Source organism: Lepidochelys kempii, chromosome 1, assembly GCF_965140285.1.
Source record: "Lepidochelys kempii isolate rLepKem1 chromosome 1, rLepKem1.hap1, whole genome shotgun sequence".
Classification (NCBI taxonomy): Eukaryota; Metazoa; Chordata; order Testudines; family Cheloniidae; genus Lepidochelys; species Lepidochelys kempii.
This window is the reverse complement of record NC_136380.1, coordinates 187,879,847-187,907,482: the sequence shown is the minus strand read 5'-3', so window position 1 is coordinate 187,907,482 and position 27,636 is coordinate 187,879,847. Positions and strand designations below refer to the sequence as shown.

Sequence of the window (27,636 nt, the reverse complement as noted above, 5' to 3'; positions counted from 1 at the left end):
CACATGCGTAAGGGCACTTTCATGGAACTTTGTGACTTGCTTTCCCCTGCCCTGAAGTGCATGAATACCAAGATGAGAGCAGCCCTCACAGTTGAGAAGCAAGTGGTGATAGCCCTGTGGAAGCTTGCAGTGCCAGACAGCTACCGGTCAGTTGGGAAACAATTTGGAGTGAGCAAATCTACTCCTGTGATTCAAGTAGCCCACGCAATCAAAGATCTGCTGATATCAAGGGTAGTGACCCTGGGAAATGTGCAGGTCATAGTGGATGGCTTTGCTGCAATGGGATTCCCTAACTGTGGTGGGGCCATAGACAGAACCCATATCCCTATCTTGGCACCGGAGCACCAAGCCGCCGAGTACATAAACTGCAAGGGGTACTTTTCAATGGTGCTGCAAGCTCTGGTGGATCATAAGGGACGTTTCACTAACATCAACGTGAGATGGCCAGGAAAGGTACATGACGCTCGCATCTTCAGGAACTCTGGTCTGTTTCAAAAGCTGCAGGAAGGGACTTTATTCCCAGACCAGAAAATAACCATTGGGGATGTTGAAATGCCTATAGTTATCCTTGGGGACCCAGCCTACCCCTTAATGCCATGGCTCATGAAGCCGTACACAGGCAGCCTGGACAGTAGTCAGGAGCTGTTCAACTACAGGCTGAGCAAGTGCAGAATGGTGGTAGAATGTGCATTTGGACGTTTAAAGGCACGCTGGTGCAGTTTACTGACTCGCTTAGACCTCAGCGAAACCAATATTCCCACTGTTATTACTGCTTGCTGTGCGCTCCACAATATCTTTGAGAGTAAGGGGGAGACGTTTATGGCGGGGTGGGAGGTTGAGGCAAATCACCTGGCTGCTGGTTACGCGCAGCCAGACACCAGGGCAGTTAGAAGAGCACAGGAGGGCGCGGTGCGCATCAGAAAAGCTTTGAAAACCAGTTTCATGACTGGACAGGCTACGGTGTGAAAGTCCTGTTTGTTTCTCCTTGATGAAACCCCCTGCCCCTTGATTCACTCTACTTCCCTGTAAGCTAACCACCCTCCCCTCCTCCCTTCGATCACTGCTTGCAGAGTCAATGAAGTCATTGTTGCTTCACATTCATGCATTCTTTATTCATTCATCACACAAATAGGGGGATGACTACTAAGGTAACCCAGGAGGAGTGGTGGAGGAGGTAAGGAAAATGCCACACAGCACTTTAAAAGTTTACAACTTTAAAATTTATTGAATGCCAGCCTTCTGTTTTTTGGGCAATCCTCTGTGGTGGAGTGGCTGGTTGGCCAGAGGCCCCTCCACCGCGTTCTTGGGCGTCTGGGTGTGGAGGCTATGGAACTTGGGGAGGAGGGTGGTTGGTTACACAGGGGCTGTAGCGGCAGTCTGTGCTCCAGCTGCCTTTGCTGCAGCTCAACCATACACTGGAGCATATTGGTTTGATCCTCCAGCAGCCTCAGCATTGAATCCTGCCTCCTCTCATCACGCTGCCACCACATTTGAGCTTCAGCCCGCCACTTACTCTCTTCAGCCCGCCACGTCTCCTCCCGGTCATTTTGTGCTTTCCTGCACTCTGACATTATTTGCCTCCACGCATTCGTCTGTGCTCTGTCAGTAAGGGAGGACAGCATGAGCTCAGAGAACATTTCATCACAAGTGCGTTTTTTTTTCTTTCTAATCTTCCGTAGCCTCTGGGAAGGAGAAGATCCTGTGATCACTGAAGCACATGCAGCTGGTGGAGAAAAAAAAAGGGACAGCGGTATTTAAAAAGACACATTTTATAAAACAGTGGCTACACTCTTTCAGGGTAAACCTTGCTGTTAAAATTACATACATAGCACATGTGCTTTCATTACAAGGTCGCATTTTGCCTCCCCCCACCACGTGGCTACCCCCTCAACCCTCCTCCCTCCCCGTGGCTAACAGCGGGGAACATTTCTGTTCAGCCACAGGCAAACAGCCCAGCAGGAACGGGCACCTCTGAGTGTCCCCTGAAGAAAAGCACCCTATTTCAACCAGGTGACCATGAATGATGTCTCACTCTCCTGAGGATAACACAGAGAGATAAAGAACGGATGTTGTCTGAACGCCAGCAAACATACACTGCAATGCTTTGTTGTACAATGATTCCCGAGTATGTGCTACTGGCCTGGAGTGGTAAAGTGTCCTACCATGGAGGACGCAATAAGGCTGCCCTCTCCAAAAACCTTTTGTAAAGGCTTTGGGAGTACATCCAGGAGAGCCGTGAATGCCAGGGCAAATTAATCTTTTCACATGCTTGCTTTTAAACCATGTATAGTATTTTAAAAGGTACACTCACCAGAGGTCCCTTCTCCGCCTGCTGGGTCCAGGAGGCAGCCTTGGGTGGGTTCGGGGGGTACTGGCTCCAGGTCCAGGGTGAGAAACTGTTCCTGGCTGTCGGGAAAACCGGTTTCTCTGCTTGCTTGCTGTGAGCTATCTACAACCTCATCATCATCATCATCTTCTTCGTCCCCAAAACCTGCTTCCGTGTTGCCTCCATCTCCATTGAAGGAGTCAAACAACACGGTTTGGGTAGTGGTGGCTGAACCCCCTAAAATGGCCTGCAACAACTCATAGAAGCGGCATGTCTGGGGCTCTGACCCATTTGCCTCTCTGGTTTTCTGGTAGGCTTGCCTCAGCTCCTTCAGTTTCACGTGGCACTGCTTCGGGTCCCTGTTATGGACTCTGTCCTTCATGCCCTGGGAGATTTTGACAAAGGTTTTGGCATTTCGAAAACTGGAACGGAGTTCTGATAGCACGGATTCCTCTCCCCGTACAGTGATCAGATCCCGTACCTCCCGTTCAGTCCATGCTGGAGCTCTTTTGCGATTCTGGGACTCCATCATGGCCACCTCTGCTGATGAGCTCTGCATTGTCACCTCTGCTGATGAGCTCTGCATGGTCACCTACAGCTTGCCACGCTGGCCAAACAGGAAATGAGATTCAAAAGTTCGCGGTTGTTTTCCTGTCTACCTGGCCAGTGCATCTGAGTTGAGAGTGCTGTCCAGAGCGGTCACAATGGAGCACTCTGGGCTAGCTCCCGGAGGCCAATACCGTTGAATTGTGTCCACAGTACCCCAAATTTGAACCGGCAAGGCTGATTTAAGCGCTAATCCACTTGTCAGGGGTGGAGTAAGGAAATCGATTTTAAGAGCCCTTTAAGTCGAAAAAAGGGCTTCATCGTGTGGACGGGTACAGGTTTACATCGATTTAACGCTGCTAAATTCGACCTAAAGTCCTAGTGTAGACCAGGGCTCAGAGACTAACAAATTTATTTGAGCATAAGTTTTCGTGAAGTGAGCTGTAGCTCACGAAAGCTTATGCTCAAATAAATTTGTTAATCTCTAAGGTGCCACAAGTACTACTTTTCTTTTTTAAAAAAGGATAGTATTTTTCAATTCACCTAATACAAGTACTGTAGTGCAATCTCCATCATGAAAGTTGAACTTACAATTGTAGAATTATGTACAAAAAAACCTGCATTCAGAAATAAAACCATGTACAATTTTAGAGGCTGTAAGTCCATTCTGTCCTACTTCTTGTTCAGCCAATCGCTCAGACAAACAAGTTTGTTTACATTTGCAGGACATAATGCTGCCTGATTCTTGTTTACAATGTCACCTGAAAGCGGGAACTGCTCAATAACAATCCAAAGCAGAGAAGGCCGACGAATGTTCATTTTCATTATCTGAGTCAGATGCCACCAGCAGAAAGCTGATTTTCTTTTTTTGATGGTTCAGGTACTGTAGTTTCCACATCAGAGTGTTACTCTTTTAAGACTTGTGAAACCATGCTCCAGACCTCATCCCTTTCAGATTTTGGAAGGCACTTCAAATTCTTAAACCTTGGGTCGAGTACTGTAGCTATCTTTAGAAATCTCACACTGGTACCTTCTTTGCGTTTTGTCAAATCTGCAATGAAAGTGTTCTTAAAATGAACAATATGTGCTTGGTCATCATCCGAGACTGCTATAACGTGAAATATATGGCAGAATGTAGGTAAAACAGAGCAGGGGACATTCAATTCTCCCCCAAGGTTTCATTCACAAATTTAATGAACACATTTTTTTAACGAGCATCATCAGCATGGAAGCATGTCCTCTGGAATGGCGGCCAAAACATGAAGGGGCATACGAATGTTTAGCGTATCTAGCACCTTGCAATGCCGGCTACAAAAGTGCCATGCGAATATCTGTTCTTACTTCAGGTGACATTGTAAATAATAAGTGGGCAGCATTATCTCCAAAAAATGTAAACAAACTTGTTTCTTTTAGCATTTGGCTGAACAAGAAGTAGTACTGAGTGGACTTGTAGGCTCTAAAGTTTTACATTGTTTTGTTTTTTAGTGCAGTTATGTGACAAAAAATCTATATTTGTAAGTTGCACTTTCATGACAAAGAGATCGCACTGCAGTACTTGTATGGGATGAATTGAAAAATACTATTTCTTTTGTTTATAATTTTTACAGTGCAAATATTTGTAATAAAAAATAATATACACTTTGATTTCAATTACAACACAGAATACAATATATATGAAAATGTAGAAAAACATCCAAAATATTTAATAAATTTAAATTGGTATTCTATTGTTTAATAGTGCAATTAAAACTGCGATTAAATTATTTTTTTGAGTTAATTGCAATTAATCAACAGCCCTAATTGGTACATAAATAACCCACTTTTCAGTTCAGTGGTCCAACCAAAAAATTGAACAAAAATACGCAAAACAAACATCTTTCAAAATTTTCAGGGAACCAAAAATGTCAGAAAAAAATCATTTCGGGTTGAACAAACTGTTGGTTTCTTTCCTTACATTTTTAATTGTAATAAAATTGAAAGAAAGTTTGAAAGAAAGTTGTTTTGAATCGAAAAGTTGAATTGAAAATGTTTTGTCCAGAATTTTTTGTTTCACTGAAACAATTTAGTGAATTTGACCATCCAGGAGAAATGACTAGATGATCTCTTCAGGCTTTAAAATATATGACTCTAATACATCAGTTAGTTAAAAAGGAGACAAAAATTCCCAAAGCATGCAGGAAAGTAAAATGGAAGAAGAGGACAGACTACAACAAATTTGATTACATATAAGTAATTGTTCCTGGTTGCATGTCCTGTCTTCTCCCATCCCAGGACAGCTATTCTATTCCAAAACCGCAGTGGAAATGGCAAGAAATTCTGATGATAAATATGGGAAACTGACTTGCCTGAGACATACTCTGAAATACTATCTGGACAAAATCTATTGCTGTAAAAGAGGATATATCTACTCTAGATGGTAGTGACAGATGACAGTGTTAGGAAAGGAACAAATAGCAGTACTATAAATTTCATCTTTGCCCCAGCTCTTTCTGCCAGGAGACACTAATTTTTCAAATGAATTGGGATTCATACACATATACACCAACCACCACAATGGCCCCAAGTCAATGGTATGGTAGAAAGATTTATGCAAGATATATATAAATTATTACATTGATGCCATCCAAAGAATTCCAGTAAGAATAGCATTAAATACACTTAAGACATAGATCAGTAATATATCCATGCAGAGGTGAGACTTCCATGAAACTAATGTTTAACAGACCACTGAAAATATCCATGTGTATGAAACATAATAGAAATAGCCAATTATGCTCACATTTTGAACAGAGACCAAAAACACTGAAGTCAAGTAGTACGCACCTCAGAAGAGAAACTGTATAACCATTCACCTTTAGAAATGAAGGATATGGGTTGGATGAAATGACCAGTTCAAAGCAAGAATAATTCCATTAAACTCTGTAGTACTGTGGGTAACACAAAGGAAAGGTTCCATAATTGTAGGAGGATCTAGGAGAATACTGCTTAGAAATGCATCTTATTTCAGGAGGTAAATTCACCACATAAAATAGAAATGATTGAAAGATGGCTTCCCAAAAAGGAGTCGGACGTATCTGAGAATTCCCTGATTGAGTGAAATTATATGGCTTGTGTTATGCAGAAAGTCAGACTAGTTTATTATAATGGCTCCTTTAGGCCTTAAAATCTATGAAATTCCTTTTGCTCAGGAAGAAAAGGAGTACTTGTGGCACCTTAGAGACTAACATTTATTTGAGCATAAGCTTTCGTGAGCTACAGCTCACTTCATCGGATGCATTCAGTGGAAAATACAGTGGGGAGATTTATATACACAGAGAACATGAAACAATGGATGTTACCATACACACTGTAACGAGAATGATCGCTTAAGGTGAGCTATTACCAGCAGGACAGCGGGGGACAAAAACCTTCTGTAGTGATAATCAAGGTGGGCCATTTCCAGCAGTTGACAAGAAGGTCTGAGGAACAGTGGGGGCGGGGGGAAATAAACATGGGGAAATAGTTTCACTTTGTGTAATGACCCATCCACTCCCAGTCTTTATTCAAGCCTAAGTTAACTGTATCCAGTTTGCAAATTAATTCCAATTCAGCAGTCTATCATTGGAGTCTGTTTTTGAAGTTTTTTTGTTGAAGAATTGCAACTTTTAGGTCTGTAATAGAGTGACCAAAGAGATTGAAGTGTTCTCTGACTGGTTTTTGAATGTTATAATTCTTGACGTCTGATTTGTGTCCATTTATTCTTTTACGTAGAGACTGTCCAGTTTGACCAATGTACACGGCAGAGGGGCATTGCTGGCACATGATGGCATATATCACATTGATAGATGTGCAGGTGAACGAGCCTCTGATAGTGTGGCTGATGTGATTAGGCCCTATGATGGTGTCCCCTGAGTAGACATGTGGACACAGTTGGCAACATGGTTTGTTGCAAGGATAGGTTCCTGGGTTAGTGGTTCTGTTGGTGTGTGGTTGCTGGTGAGTATTTGCTGCTGCTGGTAATAGCTCACCTTAAGTGATCACTCTCCTTACAGTGTGTATGGTAACACCCATTGTTTCATGTTCTCTATGTATATAAATCTCCCCACTGTATTTTCCACTGAATGCATCCGATTTCGTGAGCTGTAGCTCACGAAAGCTTATGCTCAAATAAATTTGTTAGTCTCTAAGGTGCCACAAGTACTCCTTTTCTTTTTGCGAATACAGACTAACACGGCTGCTACTCTGAAACCGGCCCTTTTGCTCAGAGGCTCCTAAGAAAGAAATTGACAAATGATTTAGAGAGTCGCAGTAAAGCATCCAAGAAAGTCAGAGACAAATAAAACCACCTAGAAGGCTCATTGAAGAAAAGTGGAACTGTTAAAATGATGTATAGAATTTAAAAATAGTTGTTTTATTTATATTATACATTTCTATTGAAGCAAAGTTAGCTAATTGATAGGGGTTTTTTATATGCACTGGAATACTACAAGGGTATAGACAAACGATTGTTGTTTTAAGACAAAGTACTGACAAACGTCTTAATATTAAGTATTCCGAAAAGTCAGATATATCTCAATTATTAAAATGATGATTCTGGTGTTCCAGGGCACCATAAGATTTGAGGTCTGTGCCTTTAAGGATTGTCTGCTTAGTAAAATATCAATTGAGAGCCTAACTTCCTGTTGACTAAAAAGTTCTGTAGGTTATCTAATATCTAAACAGAGCAGACATCCTTACCCATTCTATCAGTACATATTTAATATTTTTTTCTACTGTACAACAATAAATTGGGTGAGTTCTCTGATCCTTTTCATAATATGCTAAAGAACAACTTTACATTGGGCAATCCTGTTCTGTTATTGATAGATTTTTTTTTTAAAATACACCCAACACAATAGGCTTGGGTGATTGTACATTAATCTGTAAAACGATGTATAAAATACAATAGTCAAACTCAATCCCAATAAATTAACCTAGGAGTTCTGCTATGCAAGAATCCTGAAATCATCCCCCGCTCAGGGAAAAGCATGAACAAATGGATAAGCCAGACACCATATCCTGAATTTCAACAGGCTGCACAAGACCAACAGGGGAAATGAATCTCAGAGTGAAGAGGCCTCCACTGAGAATGCCCTACATTGGGAAGCTCAAATCCAGGGACTGTTATAGCACCAGAACTCTCCGCTGATCTCAGCTGTCACTGGGGAGGAACGAAGGAGAGGTTCTCTCTGAGCAATGTCCCACTGGAAATGTCTTGAATTCTGTCCAGAATTAGAAGCCCAACTGTAGTCACTGGAGAGCTATTCACATTGTGGTTAAAACCATGGAGCAGATGGAAAACTGCATTCTGTATCATGCATCTTCTGAGTGGTCTTCTAGCATGACTCTATGTAGGGTTCGTTGAAACAATCTAATCTTGAGGTCACAAAGGCATGAATGACGCTGGTGGGGGAGGAGATGAAGAGAAATGGTTACCGTTGTCTTACCAAACTGTTGACAACTGCTATGTCTGACCACTGAAGTCACATCAGAATCCATGGAGCAGGAAACCATAAGCCCCCCTCAGTCCACACACCATTCTGGCAAAGGATGTTCAAATATATTAAACAAACACACCCCCCTCCTCTCACACTTCCCGTGAGCTTGCCACACTTTCTAGCCTCACCTCCATCTTTGTCTTGCCTCACCAACTTGCTGTTATAAAAGTCCATATATCCACCCAAAAGTGGGGAAATAAATATATCCTCACCTACTGGATAAAGGAACAGCAATTTCCACTGTGACGGATGTCGTGCACACAGACTTATCTATAAAATCGAGGAGCCCTTTCTCAGCACTGAGGTGCTGCTGCTGTGACGGGCTCACTGAATTTCAGTTACCTAAAAGTACAGATTTTTAAAATGTTTTCTCCAAAATTCTCTCTTCTCTTTCCTGCTTTATTCTATTTTGTTTCTTCCTTAGTCAGAAAATGGAAGCTGTTGGTCCTTGAATGCTGAGCTTGTCCTCCCAATGAACACAATGCCAGGCCAGGGTGTAATTGAGAGAGAAGTTCAGGACTCACTTGATAAATCCAGGACCCTGAAAGGGCTGCTGGCACAATACAAGAAGAAAGGAAATGGGATACTGATCTGATAGGCTGCTATCAAATGACTCAATCACTGCTCCTTCACACATTGTATATGGAAATAAGGGAAGAAAGTCAATTGAAAGGTGTGGCTTTCCAGTGAGCACTCACTCTCTCTCACACATACCACACCCACATTTCCAAATTGCCATGGCTGTTTCAATTGGGATGATCAATGGATGTTCAAATAAGGGCAATAAAAAACAATTATGTGGCAGAATTTGGCGATTCCTGCGGCATCCACCACACTTTTAAAATAAAAGCACTTTATAGATGGCTCTTCCCTTTGATACTGATTTTGATGCATTCTCTGACATTTTGCATTCTTAGTAGTAACTTGGTCTAGTTTGTTGGGTTTTACATATATACACCCACAATACTGAGTCCATGAAGTCTAACTCAGCTGAAACTGAGAAGAGAGAAAACCATATCCAGGCAAACACTGAACCTAGAAGACAAGAAATAGAATTTTAATTGCTTCTGGTGCTGTGTTTGACCCTGGGGTCTAAGACATTTCTAAGATTAGGTCCTAAAGTCAGATAACCCAACAGATATAACTGAATTCACCCAAAAGGTGATGAAATGCTGGGGATTGCTTCAGAAGCAGGGGAGAGGATCACTGAGAATTATAAATAAATATTGGTTTTGGATTTACACCCCAGGTTTTCCAGAGCAAGCAAGAGAAGGTGCTTTTCTTCCAAAGAACAGGTGAATTCCTCCATTGTCTGCATTTCTGAGTGAGCAATGCTGAGAAAGAATCTAACAGCTACTAACTCCTTTCAACCCTTCCTGCAGGAGCTAGGTGCAGGGGTGGATTAGGATTTTGTGATGCCCCGGGCCAGAGCAAGTGGGTGCCCCTCCCCACCCCTTCTGCCTGCAGTCCCTCCTGCCTCCCTTCCCAGCACTCCTGCCTGGGAGCGTGGTCAGAGCCCGGGGGCTTGCCCCGCTCAGTCCACCCACCCCCCATGCTGGGCGGGTGGAGTGGGGCAAGTCCCCACCACAACTGGAGCCCCAGGCGGGTGGAGTGGGTCATGGGGGCACCCATTTTTCCAGGGCCCTCTTGGGACGGGCCACTTTGGCCCAGTGACTAATCTGCCACTAGCTAGGTGAACACATGGAAATTACTGATTTTTTCATAATATCTTTCAAATACTTTCATTTAAAATACTGACTTTCTGGGGGTCTTGTTTCAATAAATATTTTATCAAATTTATATTAAAGAAAGCAAATAAATGAATTAAATTAAAGTTACAAGTAGTAATATTCACTCAGCCAAAAAATGGCTTCCTTCACACTCTCCTGGTCAGAGACGGATTTTAAAACTCACACCACAATCAGCCTCCTGGGACTCTGGAATCTTTCATTTAAGAAATATTCCAAAAAGGAGATGCACCTCTGACACGTGAGAATATACTACAGGGAGATGAGTACTGTGCACGCATACAATAAGCAAATCAGAAGATTAAATTTTAAATAAATTTTTTCAGCCACTTCCACATGCTTTTTGTGTTTGCTTCCCATAAGGATTCATGCAACTGAATTATGCTTGTGAAAAGCAAACGTTAGGTTGCATGCTCAAATACTTTAACACTGAATTATGAATTAATTTATGCTAGAAATTTGATTTGGGACTGAACCTACAAAGTGCTGCTTGACTATTGAAGTTAGTCATATCTTTTAAACATGCCTCGTTTTAGTCCCAACATTACCTAGCATTTCACGCAAATATAGTATCCCTTCACTCTTATTGCTGCAAGTTAGAAACAAAGAATGACAAAACTGACGTTATAGAAAGTTCACACAGTGCTTTGAAGATGTAAAGTCTATAAATATCTTAGGTATTCATATGATCCCCCATTACTGTAACAGCTATGCCTCTCACAATACCCTCAAAATACCCCTATGAGGTAGGGAAGTGCAGTCATCCCCATTGTTCTGATGCTCAGAGACTACACTGCAATCAGAGGGGTTGTAGACATCCTGAGCTAGCTTTAATATAACTAGCTTGGGTACCACAGCAGTGAAGACATGGAGGCATGGGCTAGTTGACTGTGTACGTACCCAGGCTCCCTGTTGGGCTTATACTCAGGGGGCTAAACCTGCTGCAGGTCATGCCGCCATGGCTTCACTGCTAGCTCAGTAATGTCTGCACATGCTGCAATCATACCTGTGTGTGTGTTGCAGACATACCCTCCATGATGTGCCTCAAGTCACACAGGATGTCTGTGATTAAGTTCCATTCTCTGCACTCACTCCCACAGCAGTGGCTGCTGCCCTAACCATTAGGCCATACTTCTGCTCTAACGTATCATACAAGTGCCAGGCGTCATTCATGTATTTGTTGTGTATAAACACGTGAGCGGTAAATGTGCACATAAGGGGATGCGCGTCTGCACATCTGTTAAGGATATATCTTGCAAGCGCTAAATCTTTCAGGTGACAAGGTGTCTCTCTGAGCCACAACCCTGGTAGTGGACCATGTGGATGGCTCCTTATGCACATACAGCTCTGGGCACAGCTCTGCCCTGTTTGCTTAAAGCCTTTCAGAACTGAGTTGAGCTTCCTGATTTCTCTTATGCCTGTACCTAATGTAACAGGTTTGGACAAATTTGTACTGCTTATTCTCCTCTACACCTCTTAATCAATATGCAGTACTACAAAGGCATAACAAATCAAGAGACTGCGTGTACACAATAGTAATGAAAACAAAAGAACAGCCATAATACACACACAAACATAAAGCTATGGGTCTCAGCAAAACCAGAATTCTTCTAACCAATATTTCCCGGTTTAGACATGGGAGCATCTCAGATAAATCTGTTTTTACTAACTCACCCCACCATGCTCAGACCTTCTACATTTATGACAGCATTGTGTGTCATTGCAGGATTTATGAATTTCTGTATCTACCCTTCTTTTAAAGAGCTCACCCACTGAGTTGAAATCCCTAATAAAACCTACACACTCTATGGTATATTTCTCTCAGACAGTTTAATTTCATCTGTATGACAGCCTCCATTCCAGAATTTCGCCCAAAAGATTTTTAAAACCCCTACATCCTAGTGAGTTACCATGACAACTCCTGTATGTGACCTTCAGAATGTCAGATGCAGGTCCTAATTACATCTAACAAATGCAACTGCATCACAAAGAGAAATAGTTAAAGTCTCATTATAAAATATGTTTATATCTGAGAAAGAAAATTTCAAAAAAAGGTTATTTAGTCACTGAATTCAATAGTTTATAGGATTCATTATAAATCATCAGATACAAAAAGCTCAAGACTGTTGTACCAGTAAAATAGTCCCATTCAGAGCTGTAATTCACATAATGAAGTTGTGATTAAATCCGTGCATTAATCTTTTTACACATTTACTTTAGAAAGGATATGAACAATAAAAACTGCCCCTTTAAGACCAATTTACTTACAACCAGATCCCTGCACCTTCAGGTGGCATCCACGAGCAATATTATCCAGTTACGCAGTCATTTATATAGTAGGTGGGTGTCCCCTATCTATCCATTACCCCAAGATACACAGCCATTCCTTGTTACAATTTAAATTTGATTTAAAACCTTTTGAATTGCCTCATATTTATCTACTCATTTCATCAGATAAATACTGGAGCAATGACAGAAGGGTGACAGAGTTTGTTCCTTTATGATTTACAGATAATCCCAAACTGCGGTGATGTATCTCATAACCCTGGTGGGGAATCTTGGCATGGTGGTATTAATGCAGATGAATTCTTGCCTTCATTCCCTGGTGTACTCTTTCCTCAGTAACTCATCCCTTCCGGACACCTGTTGTTCCTCAACTATTACTCCCAAGATGTTGGTGAACTTCTTAGTGGAGAAAAAAGCCATTTTCTTCTCTGGCTGTATTACAGAGTTTGGTTTCCTGTGTAGCTGTGCAACTTCAGAGTGCCTCCTTTTTGTAGCAATGTCATACAACCCTTATGCAGCACTAAATAACCCACTGCTTTATAGAATGGCCATATCCAGCTGACTGTATCAAGCTGGTAATCAGCTTGTGTATCATTGGATGCCTCAATGCCACGCTGCATATGAGTGGTATTTTTAACTGAGATTATCTTTCTGTGGCTCCTCACTCTCAATGGTCTCTTCAGGGATATCTGACACTTCCATCAACAAACTAATTATTTTTATCTTTGGTGACCCGATCCAGGTCTTCACTATTTCTACCATCCTTGTCTCTTACATTTACATCCTTCCCACCACCCTGGGAGTGAAATCACCAGAGGGGAGATGGAAAGCTTTTTCCACCCATGCATCAGACCTGCTCTCTGTTTCGCTCTTTGTGTACATACAACTGAGATCCAGCTACTCACTGGATTGTGACCTGGTGGGCTTTTATACGATCCTAATCCCTGTTGAACCCTTTCATTTACTGCCTGAGAAACAAGTGAAAGAGGCCATGAGCAAAGTGAGAGAGAAATATTTTTCCAATGCAAGAAGTCAGGTTTTTTAAAAAAAATTAACTTCCTCTTAAAATTATCCATAAAGTAATGAAATAGTTAAAAAAAAATAAGACTGTCTCTAGTTAAAATACTCAGCACTTATTTATCAAAGATTCGCAAGAGGGCCCAGGCTTTCAGAACATTCCTGATACTGGAAACATTTAACCCGTCCATCAAAAACTCTTTTAAAGGAGCATAACGAGGGATTATTTGGAAACGATGCTTTCATGGCACTTGTGTGAAAATGGTGCTAAAACCCCCAAATAGGTAAAAAAGCCTATTTCCCTTCACAATGCCAAGAACTTGAATTATTTTAGGCCACACTTTGTTCTTCCAAATGCTCAGAAAAGGAGACAGAGTGACAATCCTGGGACTGAAAGCCCTTTTTTTAATGCACAGAAATGTTCCAGAGCAGTAGTGACTGTGCAGACATCCATGTGTATGAATCATCTTCAGGGTGAACAATTTGTGGGGGAGGAGGGTCAGCAGGAGGGTACTACAGTCTTCACATTGATTCAGTCCTTGACATCTGTGCTCACAGAACCAATTAAGATAGCAACAATGGAGACATGTCCACTGGAAACTGGGCTGAACGGCCAACCCATGTAACATATACTGTTAAAAGGGCATTAGACTTTGGTTACTATAAGCCTGGGCTGGTGAGGCTAGTTTCTTCTAGGTAAGCATGAGGAATTTGTAGGAAAATTAAGACTAGATGGGAGAGAGACTTGGAGGAAATAGTATACAAGAGATGAATGAGGAACATCCTGAATAGATATTTGAGCAAATAAAAACACTCTACAGAACAAAAGGCCCACTTTAAAAAATGTGAATAGAAAATACTACGTGGCACATGAGCAGCTGCATTAAACTAGAAATAAACATCAAAAGATTTACAAAATGTGGGGCTCCAGTAGCTGCTTTCTGATGTGGGGATAGCGAGTAATGTGGGGTACTTGACGTGAGGATAGTGAGTAATCCAGAACTTCCTTGATCAGGTGACAGGACTTTTGGAACACATGCTGCAGATCTGGTATTTGCATTTGTCACAAATGTATTGGATCGGTTCAGCAGATATGTTAAAGGTTAAGGTGTTGCCCTAACTAGATGGTGACTATGAAGAGAGCATGATGCCACACAAGGTAAAAGCATGATACCATGAGCAAGAGACTAACTGAAAGAACTTGATGCATGGATGTTCATCCCCCAGGAAGTACAAGCTCTCCAAAATTATTATTAAATATTTACATTACAGTGGTGCCATGAGGTCCTAATGAGGATTGGATCTCCATTATGCTAGACACTATACAAACACATCAGAAGATATGGTCTGAAATTGGCAACATTTTGAAAAGGAGAAGTCACTTTTGACCTTCTTTGTGACTCTCTAAAATACCTTTCATGAAGGTGAGCTCACTGAAATCTAAACCTTTGCTTTTCACTGTTGCTGACTGTTTTAACCTGCTGCCTTCCATGTACAGATGCCTGATAGCACAGCTGCAGCATCAGCGGGGCTGCGCTATTATGTTGCTGGGAGGATCAGAAGAAGTGGCCAAGTATCTAGAACCATCAACTGAGACAGTCAATGCAAGTCAGAGAAAATGAGGTGCTCATTTTTTCCAGCCTTAATTCCACAAAAACACTTAAAAATCATTGCATCCCTCTGGGTTTATTGATATCTTAAACTATCCTGATCTTTTTCAGAGAATGTTAGTTCTCCAAATTTACAAGTTTTGCTTTCACTGTTTAGGCATGTATATTGCTCACTGTATGTATAATAAATAGTTTTATGCTCTGATAAATATTGATTTGTCTCTGACCTTGCTGCTGAACACAAGGGAAGGACTTTAGAAAATAACTACTGTTTAATAGGAAGTTCTGAAAAATGACATTTAGAAACATTGCTGCATTTATCTTTCGCAGTATATTATTTTCTAGGGATTCTTGGGGCTAAGTGAAGCAATGGCAAAAGCAACTTAAAACACACCTATTTTCCCTAAGAATTAGGAGACCTACAGTAGTGACCTATGAAGTTCTCCCATGGAGGACAAGGCATATTAATCTATATATTCAAGTTAAGAGGAAACAAGAGTATCATACTGGTATATATACTTCAAAGAGATATATTTGTACATTTTGTACCCAATTAATTGGTTGTATGCCCTATACTAAGCTTTTTAACTTACCCCCCATGAGATGGTGGACCAGGAAATGTCAGAAAGTTTCACACTAATATGCCACTTGAAGAAAAGTCTTGGAATTTTTTTGTTTTAAAATAAGGATTTAAAACTGGCTTGGGGGGGGGTATGAAGTGGAATTTTATCTTAAAGCATTTTTGAAAAAAGACTCACAAATATGTATATCAAACATTATCTTATAATATGAAATGGCACAAGTTATTCATCTCCAGAAGCACAGGCTTATAATAGAAACACCATGTGCTCTAGCTAGCACCCCTGGTGTGAGCAGTCACAGCACATCACCTCAGTGCTCTAAAATCTTTGCTTCCATCATCAGGGGTTCATGTATAAATAGGTTAACAATGGCATCAAAATAATGGAAGAGAAGGCTTTATTTTATTAAGCCTTTATTAAGAGCAGAATTTATTTTAAATATGCTGTATGGGTTCTTTAGTTCAAAACTAAAACTTTGTTCTGTTAAATCTCTTATTACAAAAATACGCTATTCTAAGGTAATAGCATAAAACAGCAGCATTTCTACTGTAAGCTGTTGGACTTAGAAAAATTGTTCTAGAATACCTTGTTTTATATTTTTTAAATAAGGCAAAATATGGACTCCATTCCCCAGTCTTTATATGAGCAAAGCTGTCATGGGATTCAAGAGGCTTTTCCATGGTCCCCAATCACCACAATATCTCAGCACTTCAGTAAACCTAATGAATTTATTCCCTGCAAGGTAGACAAGTACAGTTTGGATTTCACAGCTGGGGAATCAGTGAACACAAATTAACAGGGAAAGCATCAAAGAAGTTACTCTTTGCCAGCTCTTCAGAGCTTTGGGCATTCAAAAGAAGGGGGTATTTTCAGAATAGATTGCGGGAAGCCCATGTTTTTTGGAAATATGCTCTCATTTCTGTTTGCCCAAGGTGTCTCGGTGCGCAGGTGGAGCTGAGTGCCCCACAGTGGAATACGTTTACTTAAAAAATTGGGCAATGGGGAAAATGCATTTTCTTATCCTCCCCCACTCTCAGACACTCATTCTTTCCTGCCACCAGCTAAAAGGTTCTCACACTACAGGTTACTTTCTCCTCACTTCCCTTAAAAAAACAAAAACAAAAAAACCCCATCACTTACTTTGGCTTCCTCTCTCTCTTCTCATATGCTGTCATCTTGTATCAGTTCCCATAATGTGTTGCAACAGCTTCAGAGAGCATACCAATTTTCCATCCTCTCCTCTTCCCCTTACAGACTTCATGACTCTCCCCATATTACTCTGCCTTCCAAAAAACCCTAGCGTCTCCTCCAAGACCTCTCTGTAGACTCTCCTCCCCACAAATCCCAGTCTGTTCTCTACCAAACCCCTCACTTTCTCCTTTCCCAACCTCACCTCATTCTCTGTTTCCCCTAAATCTCCATTGTCTCTAAAGATCCCCAGTCCCTCCTCTCCCAGTCCACCCCACTGACATCTCTTTTCCCTTTCCAAACTCCCTCCACCTTCTCTTCTCCCTCTCCCCAAATTCCCCAGCCTCTTCCCTCTCCTCCAAGGCCCCTCCCTCTCCATTTTTACCTCTATTCTCTTCACTTTCTTCTGTTGCTCCTTCCTCCCAAATCCCTCCACTCCCTCCTCCCCAAATCTATCTCATTCCTCTTCACCCCCAATTTCTTCTACTTCTCTCAATAACTCCTCTTCAAATCCTCTAGTCTCTGCTCCCTCATCCCAAATCTCCCTCCAGTCCCTGCCCCCCATTTCCCCTCCACCCCTGGCACCTATTTACTACTCCTTGATTCACTCCCTTTCTCCCTTGTCCCTTATTGATGATGTCCCCCATCTCCCCCAGTGCTATCCTTTCCCTCTGTCATGCCCCTTCAAGGTCAACAATCTGCCCAGCCCGGTGTCCCCATTACTCCTGTCTTCCAAATATTCCCAGCAAGTATCCTGGGCATCAGTGCTAACTCCCTGTCACCCTACCCTGTAGGTCTATTCACTTATCCCAGCCCCCACCCACCTCTACCACCCTTAGAATTCCCCCTATCACTCTCCTCTGGAGCCCTTACTTCTCTCCCACTCTCCCCAAGTCCCCCTGGCATTCCCCTTACTTCCCTCAGGCCCACCTGCATCTCCCTCTCTCTTGCAGCCAACTTCCCCTTTGCTGGTCTCTCTCTACCACTCCTCACTCTGCAGATGTTATTTTCCATGATCTGTCAGCCCCTGATGTCTGCCTTTAAAGAGCAAATGGGGGGAAGAGGAAGGAGTCGCTGCTCTTCCATGGTCAGCCAGGAGTTGTTCACCCACTGGCCTTCTGCAGAGCAGGAAGAGGAGGAGCCCGGGCAAGAAAGGAGTCACAGCTGTGGCCTCTGCCTGTCCAGCAGAGGGACAGAGTAGCCCCTACTGACAGGGGGATTAGCTGCAGCTATATCCTGCCTATTGCGCCTAACTAAACAGGAGAGAGTGATGGTGGCAAGAAGGGGAAAAGGGTGTGTGCTGAGCATGGTTACACAAAGCAGCCTCATTCTTTTTTCCTCAGCTTTGCCTTCTCTCTTTCCTCCCCTCCACAGACAGACAAAAATGGGGAGAGGGAAGAAGACAAAGTCATACGCACCCCTTCCTCCCACCTGAAAGTCAGAGGAGTTGCCCCTTATGACAATACCCAAGGAGATCAGCCTTGGAATTTTCAAAACTACGGTCCCCCAGTCAGCTGGTGTTGGTCTCCCTAATTCTAAGCATCACAGTTTCCACATCCAAAGGGAATTGAGTTACTTCAATAATCCCTGCATATGATGGATACCTGTTGCCTAATAGCAGAGCAGAAATACCTTATCAGCACCTGAACCAGTAGAAAAGCTTCAGAAGTACATGGAGAATAGCAATGATGTTATTTGCTATGCAACAAAAGGGCCAGTTGCTCCCCCACCGCAATTTTTCATAGGTCTATATGCTACACTATTCCTTCCACTGTATGTGCCCCCCCCACGACTTTGCAGGATAAAATATAATCACGTATAGTGTTCTATATGCTGACTCAACTTTGCCCTTCACACCCCTTCCCCCAAATTTTTCTGAAATGACACTTGTGGAGGAAGTGTCCTTACATAACCAATGGGTACAGAGTGGGTGTGTCCATGTGAGACTCTGGTTTGTCTGTGGAGCTATGAAGGCTGGACAGTACAGTGGCTCAATACCACAGAGGAGTCCAAGTCTTGCTATCTTTGTAAACAACATGTCTTTCATGGTATTCAAAGGAGAACAGGTTATGATGACAAACCAGACCGCATACATACCTTGCAACAGAGCAAGGAAAGGATTTTGCTCACTTGCTAGGAGCCTAACTGCAAAGGAGCAAAATCAGGAAAAATGAATGTCAGTGATTTAAAAATAATAATCAGTGTTTTCACAATAATTATCTAATAACTCCTCTGTGACTTACCTCTTTGTGATTAGGAGTTGCTAATCACAGTGCTGGCCAGTGAATGCCCTGAGTATAGGTGTAAGCAAAAGGTGGGGGTAGGACGGGATGGAAGGATATGAGTGCCCAGCAATGGGCAGGATTTTTTAAAATATTAATTCAGAATTTCCTGGTTGCTCAGGGCTGGACAGAAATACCTACTAGAGCTATACTAGCACATGTAAACAGACAATTTACATATGCTAATGAGGCATGGACATCCTCGTGGTGAACAGTGTAAAAGTAGGCTATTTTCAGACAATAACAGAGTGTGTCCAAACATGCAAGATGGTGGTAGCAGTATCTTCTGGTGCAGGCACAGGTGAGAAGGGAAATGGCAAAGAAAATAAGGGGGTTCAAGGAAAGCCCCACTACAGAATCCAGAAACGGACATCTTATTACAGAAATGACCGTACTCAAGATGGAGCTGCTACGTAAGCTCTCCAGAATCCCTTCTGCCAAGAATAAAAAGACTGTGGCTCAGATTGTAAACTGCATAAATGTTGGGTGGCAGAATGAGGAACAGTGGCATACTCGTGAGAGTGTTTAGCCACCACAGCCATGGAAACCGAAGCATCTCTGCATAATGTGTAGTTATTCCTGGGATAGGTATATTTCCTATTTTTTCAGGCTGTATATCTCCCCGTGGTCCATTCAGAGCTAGGTGTGTTATCTACTGTGCTCAGTACAGATAGGAAGTCTGCCCTGGCATAGAATTCCTGCATAATTTGGTTGCTCCCAAGTTATCAGGGCGCATAGTGGCTTGAGCACTCCAAGGGGGAGGGGTAGAGGCACAGTGGAAAAGATGGACACTCAAAGAGTAGCAGTTTCAGAAACTGTTCCAGATACTCAAAAGTTAATCCTTTGAATGCCCAAATCCCACTAAACCTCATGAGCACTAAAACTGCTGTCGTGCCTAGCCAAGCTTTTCAAAATATGTTAGCCTAAATAACTTACCAAGATCACACAGTAAGTCTGTAGCAGAGTCAACTTCCAGACCCCAGATCTGTCCGAATCCTGTCCAATGTTATAACTACAATGCCATTATTCAGTATTATGGGAGTTTTATCTTCATAAATACTGCAGGATTCATTTATTCTATTTAAAAATATATGTCTGTTACTAAAAATCTGTGGGCACATATAAAAAATTGAACATAATATAGGACTTCTGTAACTAATTGGGCCTTTTTCATCTTAACTAGCTTTTAAGAGCAGAAGGTGCAATCCTTCTAGAATGCCAAGAACCCTCACTCTCACAGACTTCAATAGGAATTGAGGGTGTCCAGGATCATGCTCCGAGAGAAAGGACAATTGAGATTAGAATCTGGACAATACTGTATAGTGACGAATCAATTATTGTACAAAAAGAACATGAGACCATTTAAAACAACCAAATCTTTTAATTAGAAAGCAACAAACATGCAAATAGCAGGTATAGAAATTTATTTGAACCAATGTTTTTGCTCTAATGAAAGTTATTTTTAAACATTGATCCAAGCTCCCACATTTGCAGGTTAAGGAAAATATTGCACTTTGCATCTTCTAGCACCCCTCAGACATGGCAAAACGTTTTAAAAACATTTTTGCTTATTTTACTTGCACACTCTCCCAAAGTCATGCACACAGTCGTTCAGAAACAAAACGCTGGGTTATCCAAAAGCAAAACCTTAAAATTGCACTAAAGCTCTGTAAGGAAAAATATAATTAATGTCTTATATAAATTCCGTAACGTCTAGGTGCTCGCACAGAAGAGCCAATTACTCTTCATCTTCATTTTCATTCTCTTGACCAGACCCTTCTGACCTGTCACCCTCCAACCGGTCTGTAAGACACAAGGAAGATTTAATAAGGATACATCTTTAAAAGTAAATTTTCAGCTAACATTTATGATACAATGCATCAACTGGCTACTACCCAAACCATAGTGCCTATGTATTATGCTGATGGAACCATCTGAAATGCATAAGGTAGACTGAGAGCACATACTAAATGGAAAAGTTGCAACAACAACACAAGAGAGCAGGGACAGTAAAAGCAAAGGACTAGAAATTGTGAGCACCAGTGTGATGAACTAGGCAGCAGCTCACTCATGGTCAGCACAGAAGAGATGGTTTGAGCAGAGTTTTAAAAAACAGATGGGGAGTCAATGAAGTGTGCAGCCTGTTTGAGAGAGTTGGAACTGAGAGGGTATTTTAAAGAACAGTTGTAACCAGAAATATACATTGGTCAGAAAACTGGGGAAATTGCCGTCAGTCACTGTATGCATCAGAAAAGACATCTGTTGAGTAGCAGTTTAAAGAAAGAGGAAAATTAAATGGAGAAGCATGAGGGAGGGAGCATGACTGGCAACTCATACAGTGTGACTAGCCAATCACTTCTACAATAAAACAGTATTAGTGTCAGAAATATCATTACTGAAGTGTGGAGCAGTTCTTTCCTTGGAATAGAATACACCAAGGAGCAAATCAAAAATGGATAAATAAATATTTAGCATCTAAAACACACATCTAACTCTTAAAAAGGAGAGAAACAAACAGCATTTAAGGGTGGTATGTAAATCTCCCTATAAAACACTCAGCTTAAGTGACAATGCTAGACAAGATTTATGAATGGCATAAATAGTCTGTACAGAAGCTGCTCTGAAATCCTCCTACCTGCTCTTATATGATTCAACGATGCCAACATTCGTAACATGAAAGAAGCTGGAACAGTAATTGTGTTTCTGGTCTCTTCCAGCATTAATTCATTACGAGTTATAACCTGTAGTGATTTAAAAAAAAAAATCACTAATCAAAGCATCACTAACTACAAACTACTCCTGATGCAATACAGTTTGTCCTTTATACAGAATACACTGTGTCCAAAAATGCTATACCAAGTTAAAAATGACAAAAGAGCAGACCCTAGCATGTATTATAAATTGTGTTGTAAGTGTACTGTATCATGAGAAAAGTCAGTCATAAGAGCCATTTTTTAATCCAGAGAGTATGGTAGTACTTATAACAAAATCATCGCTGTGCTGTCTGAATTCCTGACAGAGATTTAGTAGTACGGGAAATGAAGAAAAATAGCTTTCAAGATAAGATGTGAAGACCGAGAACTGATAATGTTGCAGAGGTCAATAACTGCAGAGAACAAAGCTCTCCCACCAACAATAGCTAAGAAGATGGGAAGGAAGAGAAATGATGTTCCCACTCCTACTCCCATGCTCCTGAAAACCTTTGGAGAAAATTTTAAGGACATGTAGAGTTACTGCACTACAAGTTCATTCACTGTAAATAGCTCTCTCCCCCTTCTCCAACTGACTCCTGTGTCTATAAAACCCAGCCGCCGCCTCTCTGCTCATAGTTTAGTTAATTCCTCCAAAGAAAAAAAATGCAATATAGCAAGTATGTTGAGCTCCTCTTTCACTCTCCCTCCCCACAACCATTTCTTGTCCACCTTGCTCTGAATCTGACCTCCACCCTCATCCAGCTCCTGACCTTAGGGTACTCTCTCTGCTATTAATAAACCTTAACCCCATTTGTCTCTCCAGCTATTGCCCTATCTTTTTTATCCCCTTTGCCTCCTTAAATGCAGTATTTCCACTGGCTTCTCTCTCCCCCCCCCCCCCCCCAAAAACTCCTGGCAACCTATTTTCTCTTCTTTATACTGAAACTGCTTTTACTGAAGACACCAATGACCTACTCCTAGACAAGTCTAAGAATCCCTTCTCTAGTCTCATTTTCTATTCACCAACCACTTTGATGGTCAGTCACTCCCATCTCCTCTTCAACTCACTCATTCTTGGGCTTTCCTGACTCTGTCCTGGTTTTACTGCTACCTCCCCAACTGCACCTTCATCCCTCCTCCTCCCTCTGACACTGTCTCAGGATTCTGCCCCCTTATCTTTTTCTGCTGGGTGATCTCATCTGCTTTCATGGTTTCAGCTATTGTATCCATGTTGAAGTTTCCAAAGTGTCCTCCCTGACCTTTCCCCTTTCATACAGTCTTGGATTTCAGACATCTCATCTTGGATGCCCTCAACCAAATAAATTTACATGGTGAAAACTGAACTCCTCAGCTTTCCTCCTAAGCCCCCACCTGTCCCTCAGGGATATTAATTCAAAAATTGATATATTTGGTACAATAAACTTGTAAAAATCTACAACTGGCAGAAAATGTGTTTTCTGGTTGGACACAATATGCTTAAAATTATTTCTCCTTCACAAACAGACTTAATGCTAACCAAAACGCTGCAATTTTGGTGTTTAGCATGCTGCTTAAACATTGTTAAGTGATTATTAGGTCAGAAACAGAATACTTTTTACACATGATTTACCTTTATGTATGCTGTCAAGATTCCTTCCCCACTCTGAACTCTAGGGTACAGATGTGGGGACCTGCATGAAAACCTCCTAAGCTTATCTTTACCAGCTTAGGTTAAAACTTCCCCAAGGTACAAACTATTTTACCTTTTGCCCTTGGACTTTATCGCTGCCACCACCAAACGTCTAACAGGTATATAATTGGGAAAGAGCCCGTTTGGAAATGTCTTTCCCCCCAAAATCCTCCCAAACCTTACATCCCCTTTCCTGGGGAAGGTTTGATAAAAATCCTCACCAATTTGCATAGGTGAACACAGACCCAAACCCTTGGATCTTAAGAACAATGAAAAAACATTCAGATTCTTAAAAGAAGAATTTTAATAGAAGAAAAAGGAAAAAGAATCACCTCTGTAAAATTAGGATGGTAATTACCTTACAGGGTAATTAGATTCAAAACATAGAGAATCCCTCTAGGCAAAACCTTAAGTTACAAAAAGACACAAAAACAGGAATCTACATTCCATTCAGCAGAGCTTATTTTCTCAGCCATTTAAAGAAATCAGAATCTAATGCATATCTAGCTAGATTACTTACTAAGTTCTAAGACCCCATTCCTGTTCTGTCCCTGGCAAAAGCATCACACAGACAGAGAGAGAGGCTTTGTTTCTCCCTCCCCCCAGCTTTTGAAAGTATCTTGTCTCCTCATTGGTCATTTTGGTCAGGTGCCAGCGAGGTTATCCTAGCTTCTTAACCCTTTACAGGTGAAAGGGTTTCTCCTCTGGCCAGGAGGAATTTTAAAGGTGTTTACCCTTCCCTTTATATTTATGACATATGCTTATTATTATAATTTTTCTTTGTTCCCTCACTCTCTAAAGTAGGGGAGGGCAAACTACGGGCCGCGTCCGGTCTGTCAGACCTTTTAATTTGGCCCTCAAGCTCCCGCCAGGGAGTGGGGATGGGGGCTTGCCCCACTCTGTGCGTGCCGTGGCTCTGCATGGCTCCCAGAAACAGCAGCATCCCCCCATGCAGCTCCTACATGTAGGAGCAGCCAGGGGGCTCCGCATGCTGCCCTGATGCCAAGCGCCAGCTCAGAGCTCCCATACACTGGGAACTGTGGCCAATGGAAGCCACAGGGATGGCGCCTGTGGATGGGGCAGGGCGCAGAGCCACCTGGCCATGCCTCCGTATAGGAGCTAGAGGGGGGACATGCCGCTGCTTCCGGCAGCTGCTTGAGGTAAGCACTGCCCAGAGCCTGCAGCCCAGACCTCCTCACGTGTGCCAACCTCCTGCCCCAGCCCTTATTCCCCTCCTGCCCTCCGAACCCCTCGGTCCCAGCCTGGAGCGCACACCAAACCCCTCATCTCCAGCCCCACCCAACAGCCTGCATCCCCATCCAAAGCCCTCACCCCCCACCCACACCCCAAAACCCCTCTGCCCCAGCCCAGAGCCCCCTCCCTCACACCCCAACCCTCTCCCCCATCCTGGAGCCCTCTCCTGCACCCTGAAACCCGCACTCCCAGCCCAGATCCTGTACCCCCTCTCACACCCCAACCCCCTGCCTCAGCCCAGAGTCCCCTTCCATACTCCACACCCCTCTGCTCCACCCCAGCCCACAGCCCCCTCCCGCACCCCAAATGCCTCATCCCTGGCCCCACCCCAGAGCCCTCACCTCCAGCCAGAGCCCTCACCCCCTCCCACATCCCAACCCCCTGCCCCAGTCCGGAGCCCTCTCCCCATCCCCCACACCCTTAACTCCTCATTTCTGGCCCCACCCCAGGGCCAGCATACCCCTCCCCTCCTGAACTGGAGCCCTCATCCCCTCCCGCACTCCAACCCCCAATTTCATGAGCATTCATGGCCCGCCATACAATTTCCATACCTAGATGTGCCCTCAGGCCAAAAAGTTTGTCCACCCCTGCTCTAAAGGGTACTTGGAACCAAATACTGCCTTCAAATGCACCTACTTCCTACTGCAATCAATGAGAGCTAATTAGAGCATACACTTTGGCATTTGGTGAAGTACACAGGAATGGCTCAGAGCTCAGGAGTGGCAGTATTTACTTTTGTGATGAGACATTACATTTATACAGAGAAGAAATTGACTATTTGACTCCTGCACAAAAAAGCAGTTATTTAAAAAGAGCATAAGAGACAAATATTTAACTCTGCCCTGTAGTGACACTATGAGGGGGAAAACATTGAAAAAAAAAAAAAACCCTCATGTCTTTAAAATCCATGTCATTAATCTGCAACCATAAGCACTAACATCCAGTAGTCATATCTATGGTCACAGCAGGGAATCACTACAAGGGAGAGTTAAGACTATTTGGGTGTCCTAAAAAAAGCTGGCATGCCTTAACATGTTTGAATTTTTTTATCTGGGTTTATAATTCTATTTTATAGCCTTAACTCTATAACACACAGTTTTGTGCTTGGGAATATTTAATAATGTTTTTAATTTCACTTGCCTCCAATATGTGTATATCACTTACTTTTTTAAACAGTCTCAGCCTCCTCCATTTCTGATTCCTACTATCTACCCTTGTAACTTTGATGGCTCCCCCTATCTCTCACTTGTCTTGTGTTCATAATTTCATACTTCCGCTATATCTGTACATTCCATTATTTCCTAATCTCTCAGGTTACGTGGGGTGTTTATGTACTGAAAGAAATGAAAGTTAATTGTTTTTAACAACACCTTATTTTTAAAAACAGGATCTATTGCTGACTTGTTTTAAGTTAAAAAAATTCAGTTATTCAAGCTGTTTGCAGAGAAGACTTTGCTAGAAATGACAGCTGTGACGTAAAAAGAAGGAAAGGCTCTTACTTCATCAGCAAGTTTTCGGTTAAAAATCCTGGACTCTTCTAGCGGTGACCAGATTTTTATATCGTAATCAATACCTGACGAGGCAAGAACTAGAAAATCAAATTCAAAAGAGTATTAGAAGAGAGTTCTAAATTAAATGCCTTTTCTGAACATCTTAGTTGGAGTTTGCTGAAAGTGTTGCTGACATGCTTCATTACATACATGCACACACACTTCACTTCATTAGAAGTGCTCTCATTTTTCACCATCATAACATATGTAAGATCCCGTCCTGCAAACATGTACCCAGGAGTAGTCTCATTGAGTTATAATCCCTTTTTGCTGGATTTGAGCTATCGACTAAATATATGTCATGAAGAAAATAAATGCAAACCTTATATTCTCTCTTTTACACAGAATGTGCATAATTTAAAACTATAAAGTAAACAAGCACCTGCTACTATTATTATACTCTCCTCTGATGATCTGAAAAGATTTAACAGGAAAGGCTTTAAGACAAGTAGATCCATGTGCAATGATAGATGTGAACAAGCCTCAAATTAATTTGCACAGTGTATTTTATGTAGAAATTTGAAATCTTTGATGCACCTGTTCCAAAAACACTGGGCACATTTACAAATATTTTTAAAAGAACAAAACACCAAAATGCACTGGACTGTTCTGTCATCTGGGAGGGAGAATTAGGGCACTTTACACTGAGGGAGTAGTGTATCTTTAGGAGGCTTTCAGTAGATGTGGATGGAGGCTTGCTCAGAGCACTTGTCACTGCTGGGAGGGCTGACCCCTAATGTTCATTTTTCAAGCTGTAAGTGGAAGGAGGTCACACTGGATTAAAGAGTCAGGGAAGCTGTAGGTGTATTTTGGGAGAGCTTCTGATAGTGAGCCCTTACAGTGCACCACTAGTCACTAATTTTTGAATATTCCCAGAGGCCACTGGAAAATGAAAAATAATTAAAACTGTTCTGTCAATGTTTCATAAACTGAAAAATGGTTCAATTAGAATTATCAGCAAAGTTTCAGGTCATATCTAATTTTCCCCACGCTAGTCTGTCCATCCCCAGCATGAATATTTTTCAAAAAAAAAAAAAAAAAGCCTAATTATACCTATTTAACTCACTCAGCAGAACTCCTATTAATCTAAATTCACCTTCCTCCCATGCTCTGCTCAAGACTCAAGTAGAACAAGCTGAGGCCAGATGCTAATACTGCTTCTCCTGTTACTGTATTAGATAGCTCGCACTATCTCACCAACGGCACAGGAACCACTCTTTCAAACTCATTATTTATGATGAAAGGAGGGGGGAAAGGAGGACTTTTCTTTATGGATCCTGACCCTTTTTGGATGCTATATATAACCATTTTCTTTCTGAGGAGTTGATGGGTATAATGGCCTCTGAGCCAAACCTCACTATTACAGACAA

At 42.0% G+C, this 27,636-nt stretch overlaps 3 protein-coding genes across 9 annotated transcripts in view; all 3 read right to left on the bottom strand.

Moving 5' to 3' along the window:
• The window catches only part of GABRR3 (gamma-aminobutyric acid type A receptor subunit rho3), a 92,336-nt gene extending 79,727 nt beyond the window's left edge, over positions 1-12,609 (bottom strand). The window contains exon 1 of the mRNA XM_078848025.1: positions 12,405-12,609. The gene's annotated coding sequence lies outside the window, so the exon portion shown is untranslated. The remainder of the gene's footprint in view (positions 1-12,404) is intronic.
• LOC140907233 (uncharacterized) lies at positions 1,215-2,921 on the bottom strand. Its single transcript, XM_073332696.1, has 2 exons — positions 2,312-2,921; positions 1,215-1,723 (listed from the first exon to the last, which is right to left on the bottom strand). Exons 1-2 carry the CDS (start codon positions 2,910-2,912, stop codon positions 1,215-1,217), a joined length of 1,110 nt encoding a protein of 369 aa, XP_073188797.1. The 5' UTR covers positions 2,913-2,921.
• Positions 12,610-20,461: 7,852 nt separating the features above from the next.
• LOC140895389 (DDB1- and CUL4-associated factor 6) overlaps positions 20,462-27,636 on the bottom strand; it is a 247,164-nt gene continuing 239,989 nt past the window's right edge. For all 7 annotated transcript variants that reach the window (XM_073304939.1, XM_073304947.1, XM_073304957.1 and 4 more), the window contains 3 exons: positions 26,216-26,304; positions 21,736-21,841; positions 20,462-20,903 (listed from right to left, as the gene is read on the bottom strand). In XM_073304939.1, coding sequence (XP_073161040.1) covers positions 20,839-20,903; positions 21,736-21,841; positions 26,216-26,304 — 260 coding nt within the window. In that variant the 3' untranslated portion in view covers positions 20,462-20,838. The remainder of the gene's footprint in view (positions 20,904-21,735; positions 21,842-26,215; positions 26,305-27,636) is intronic.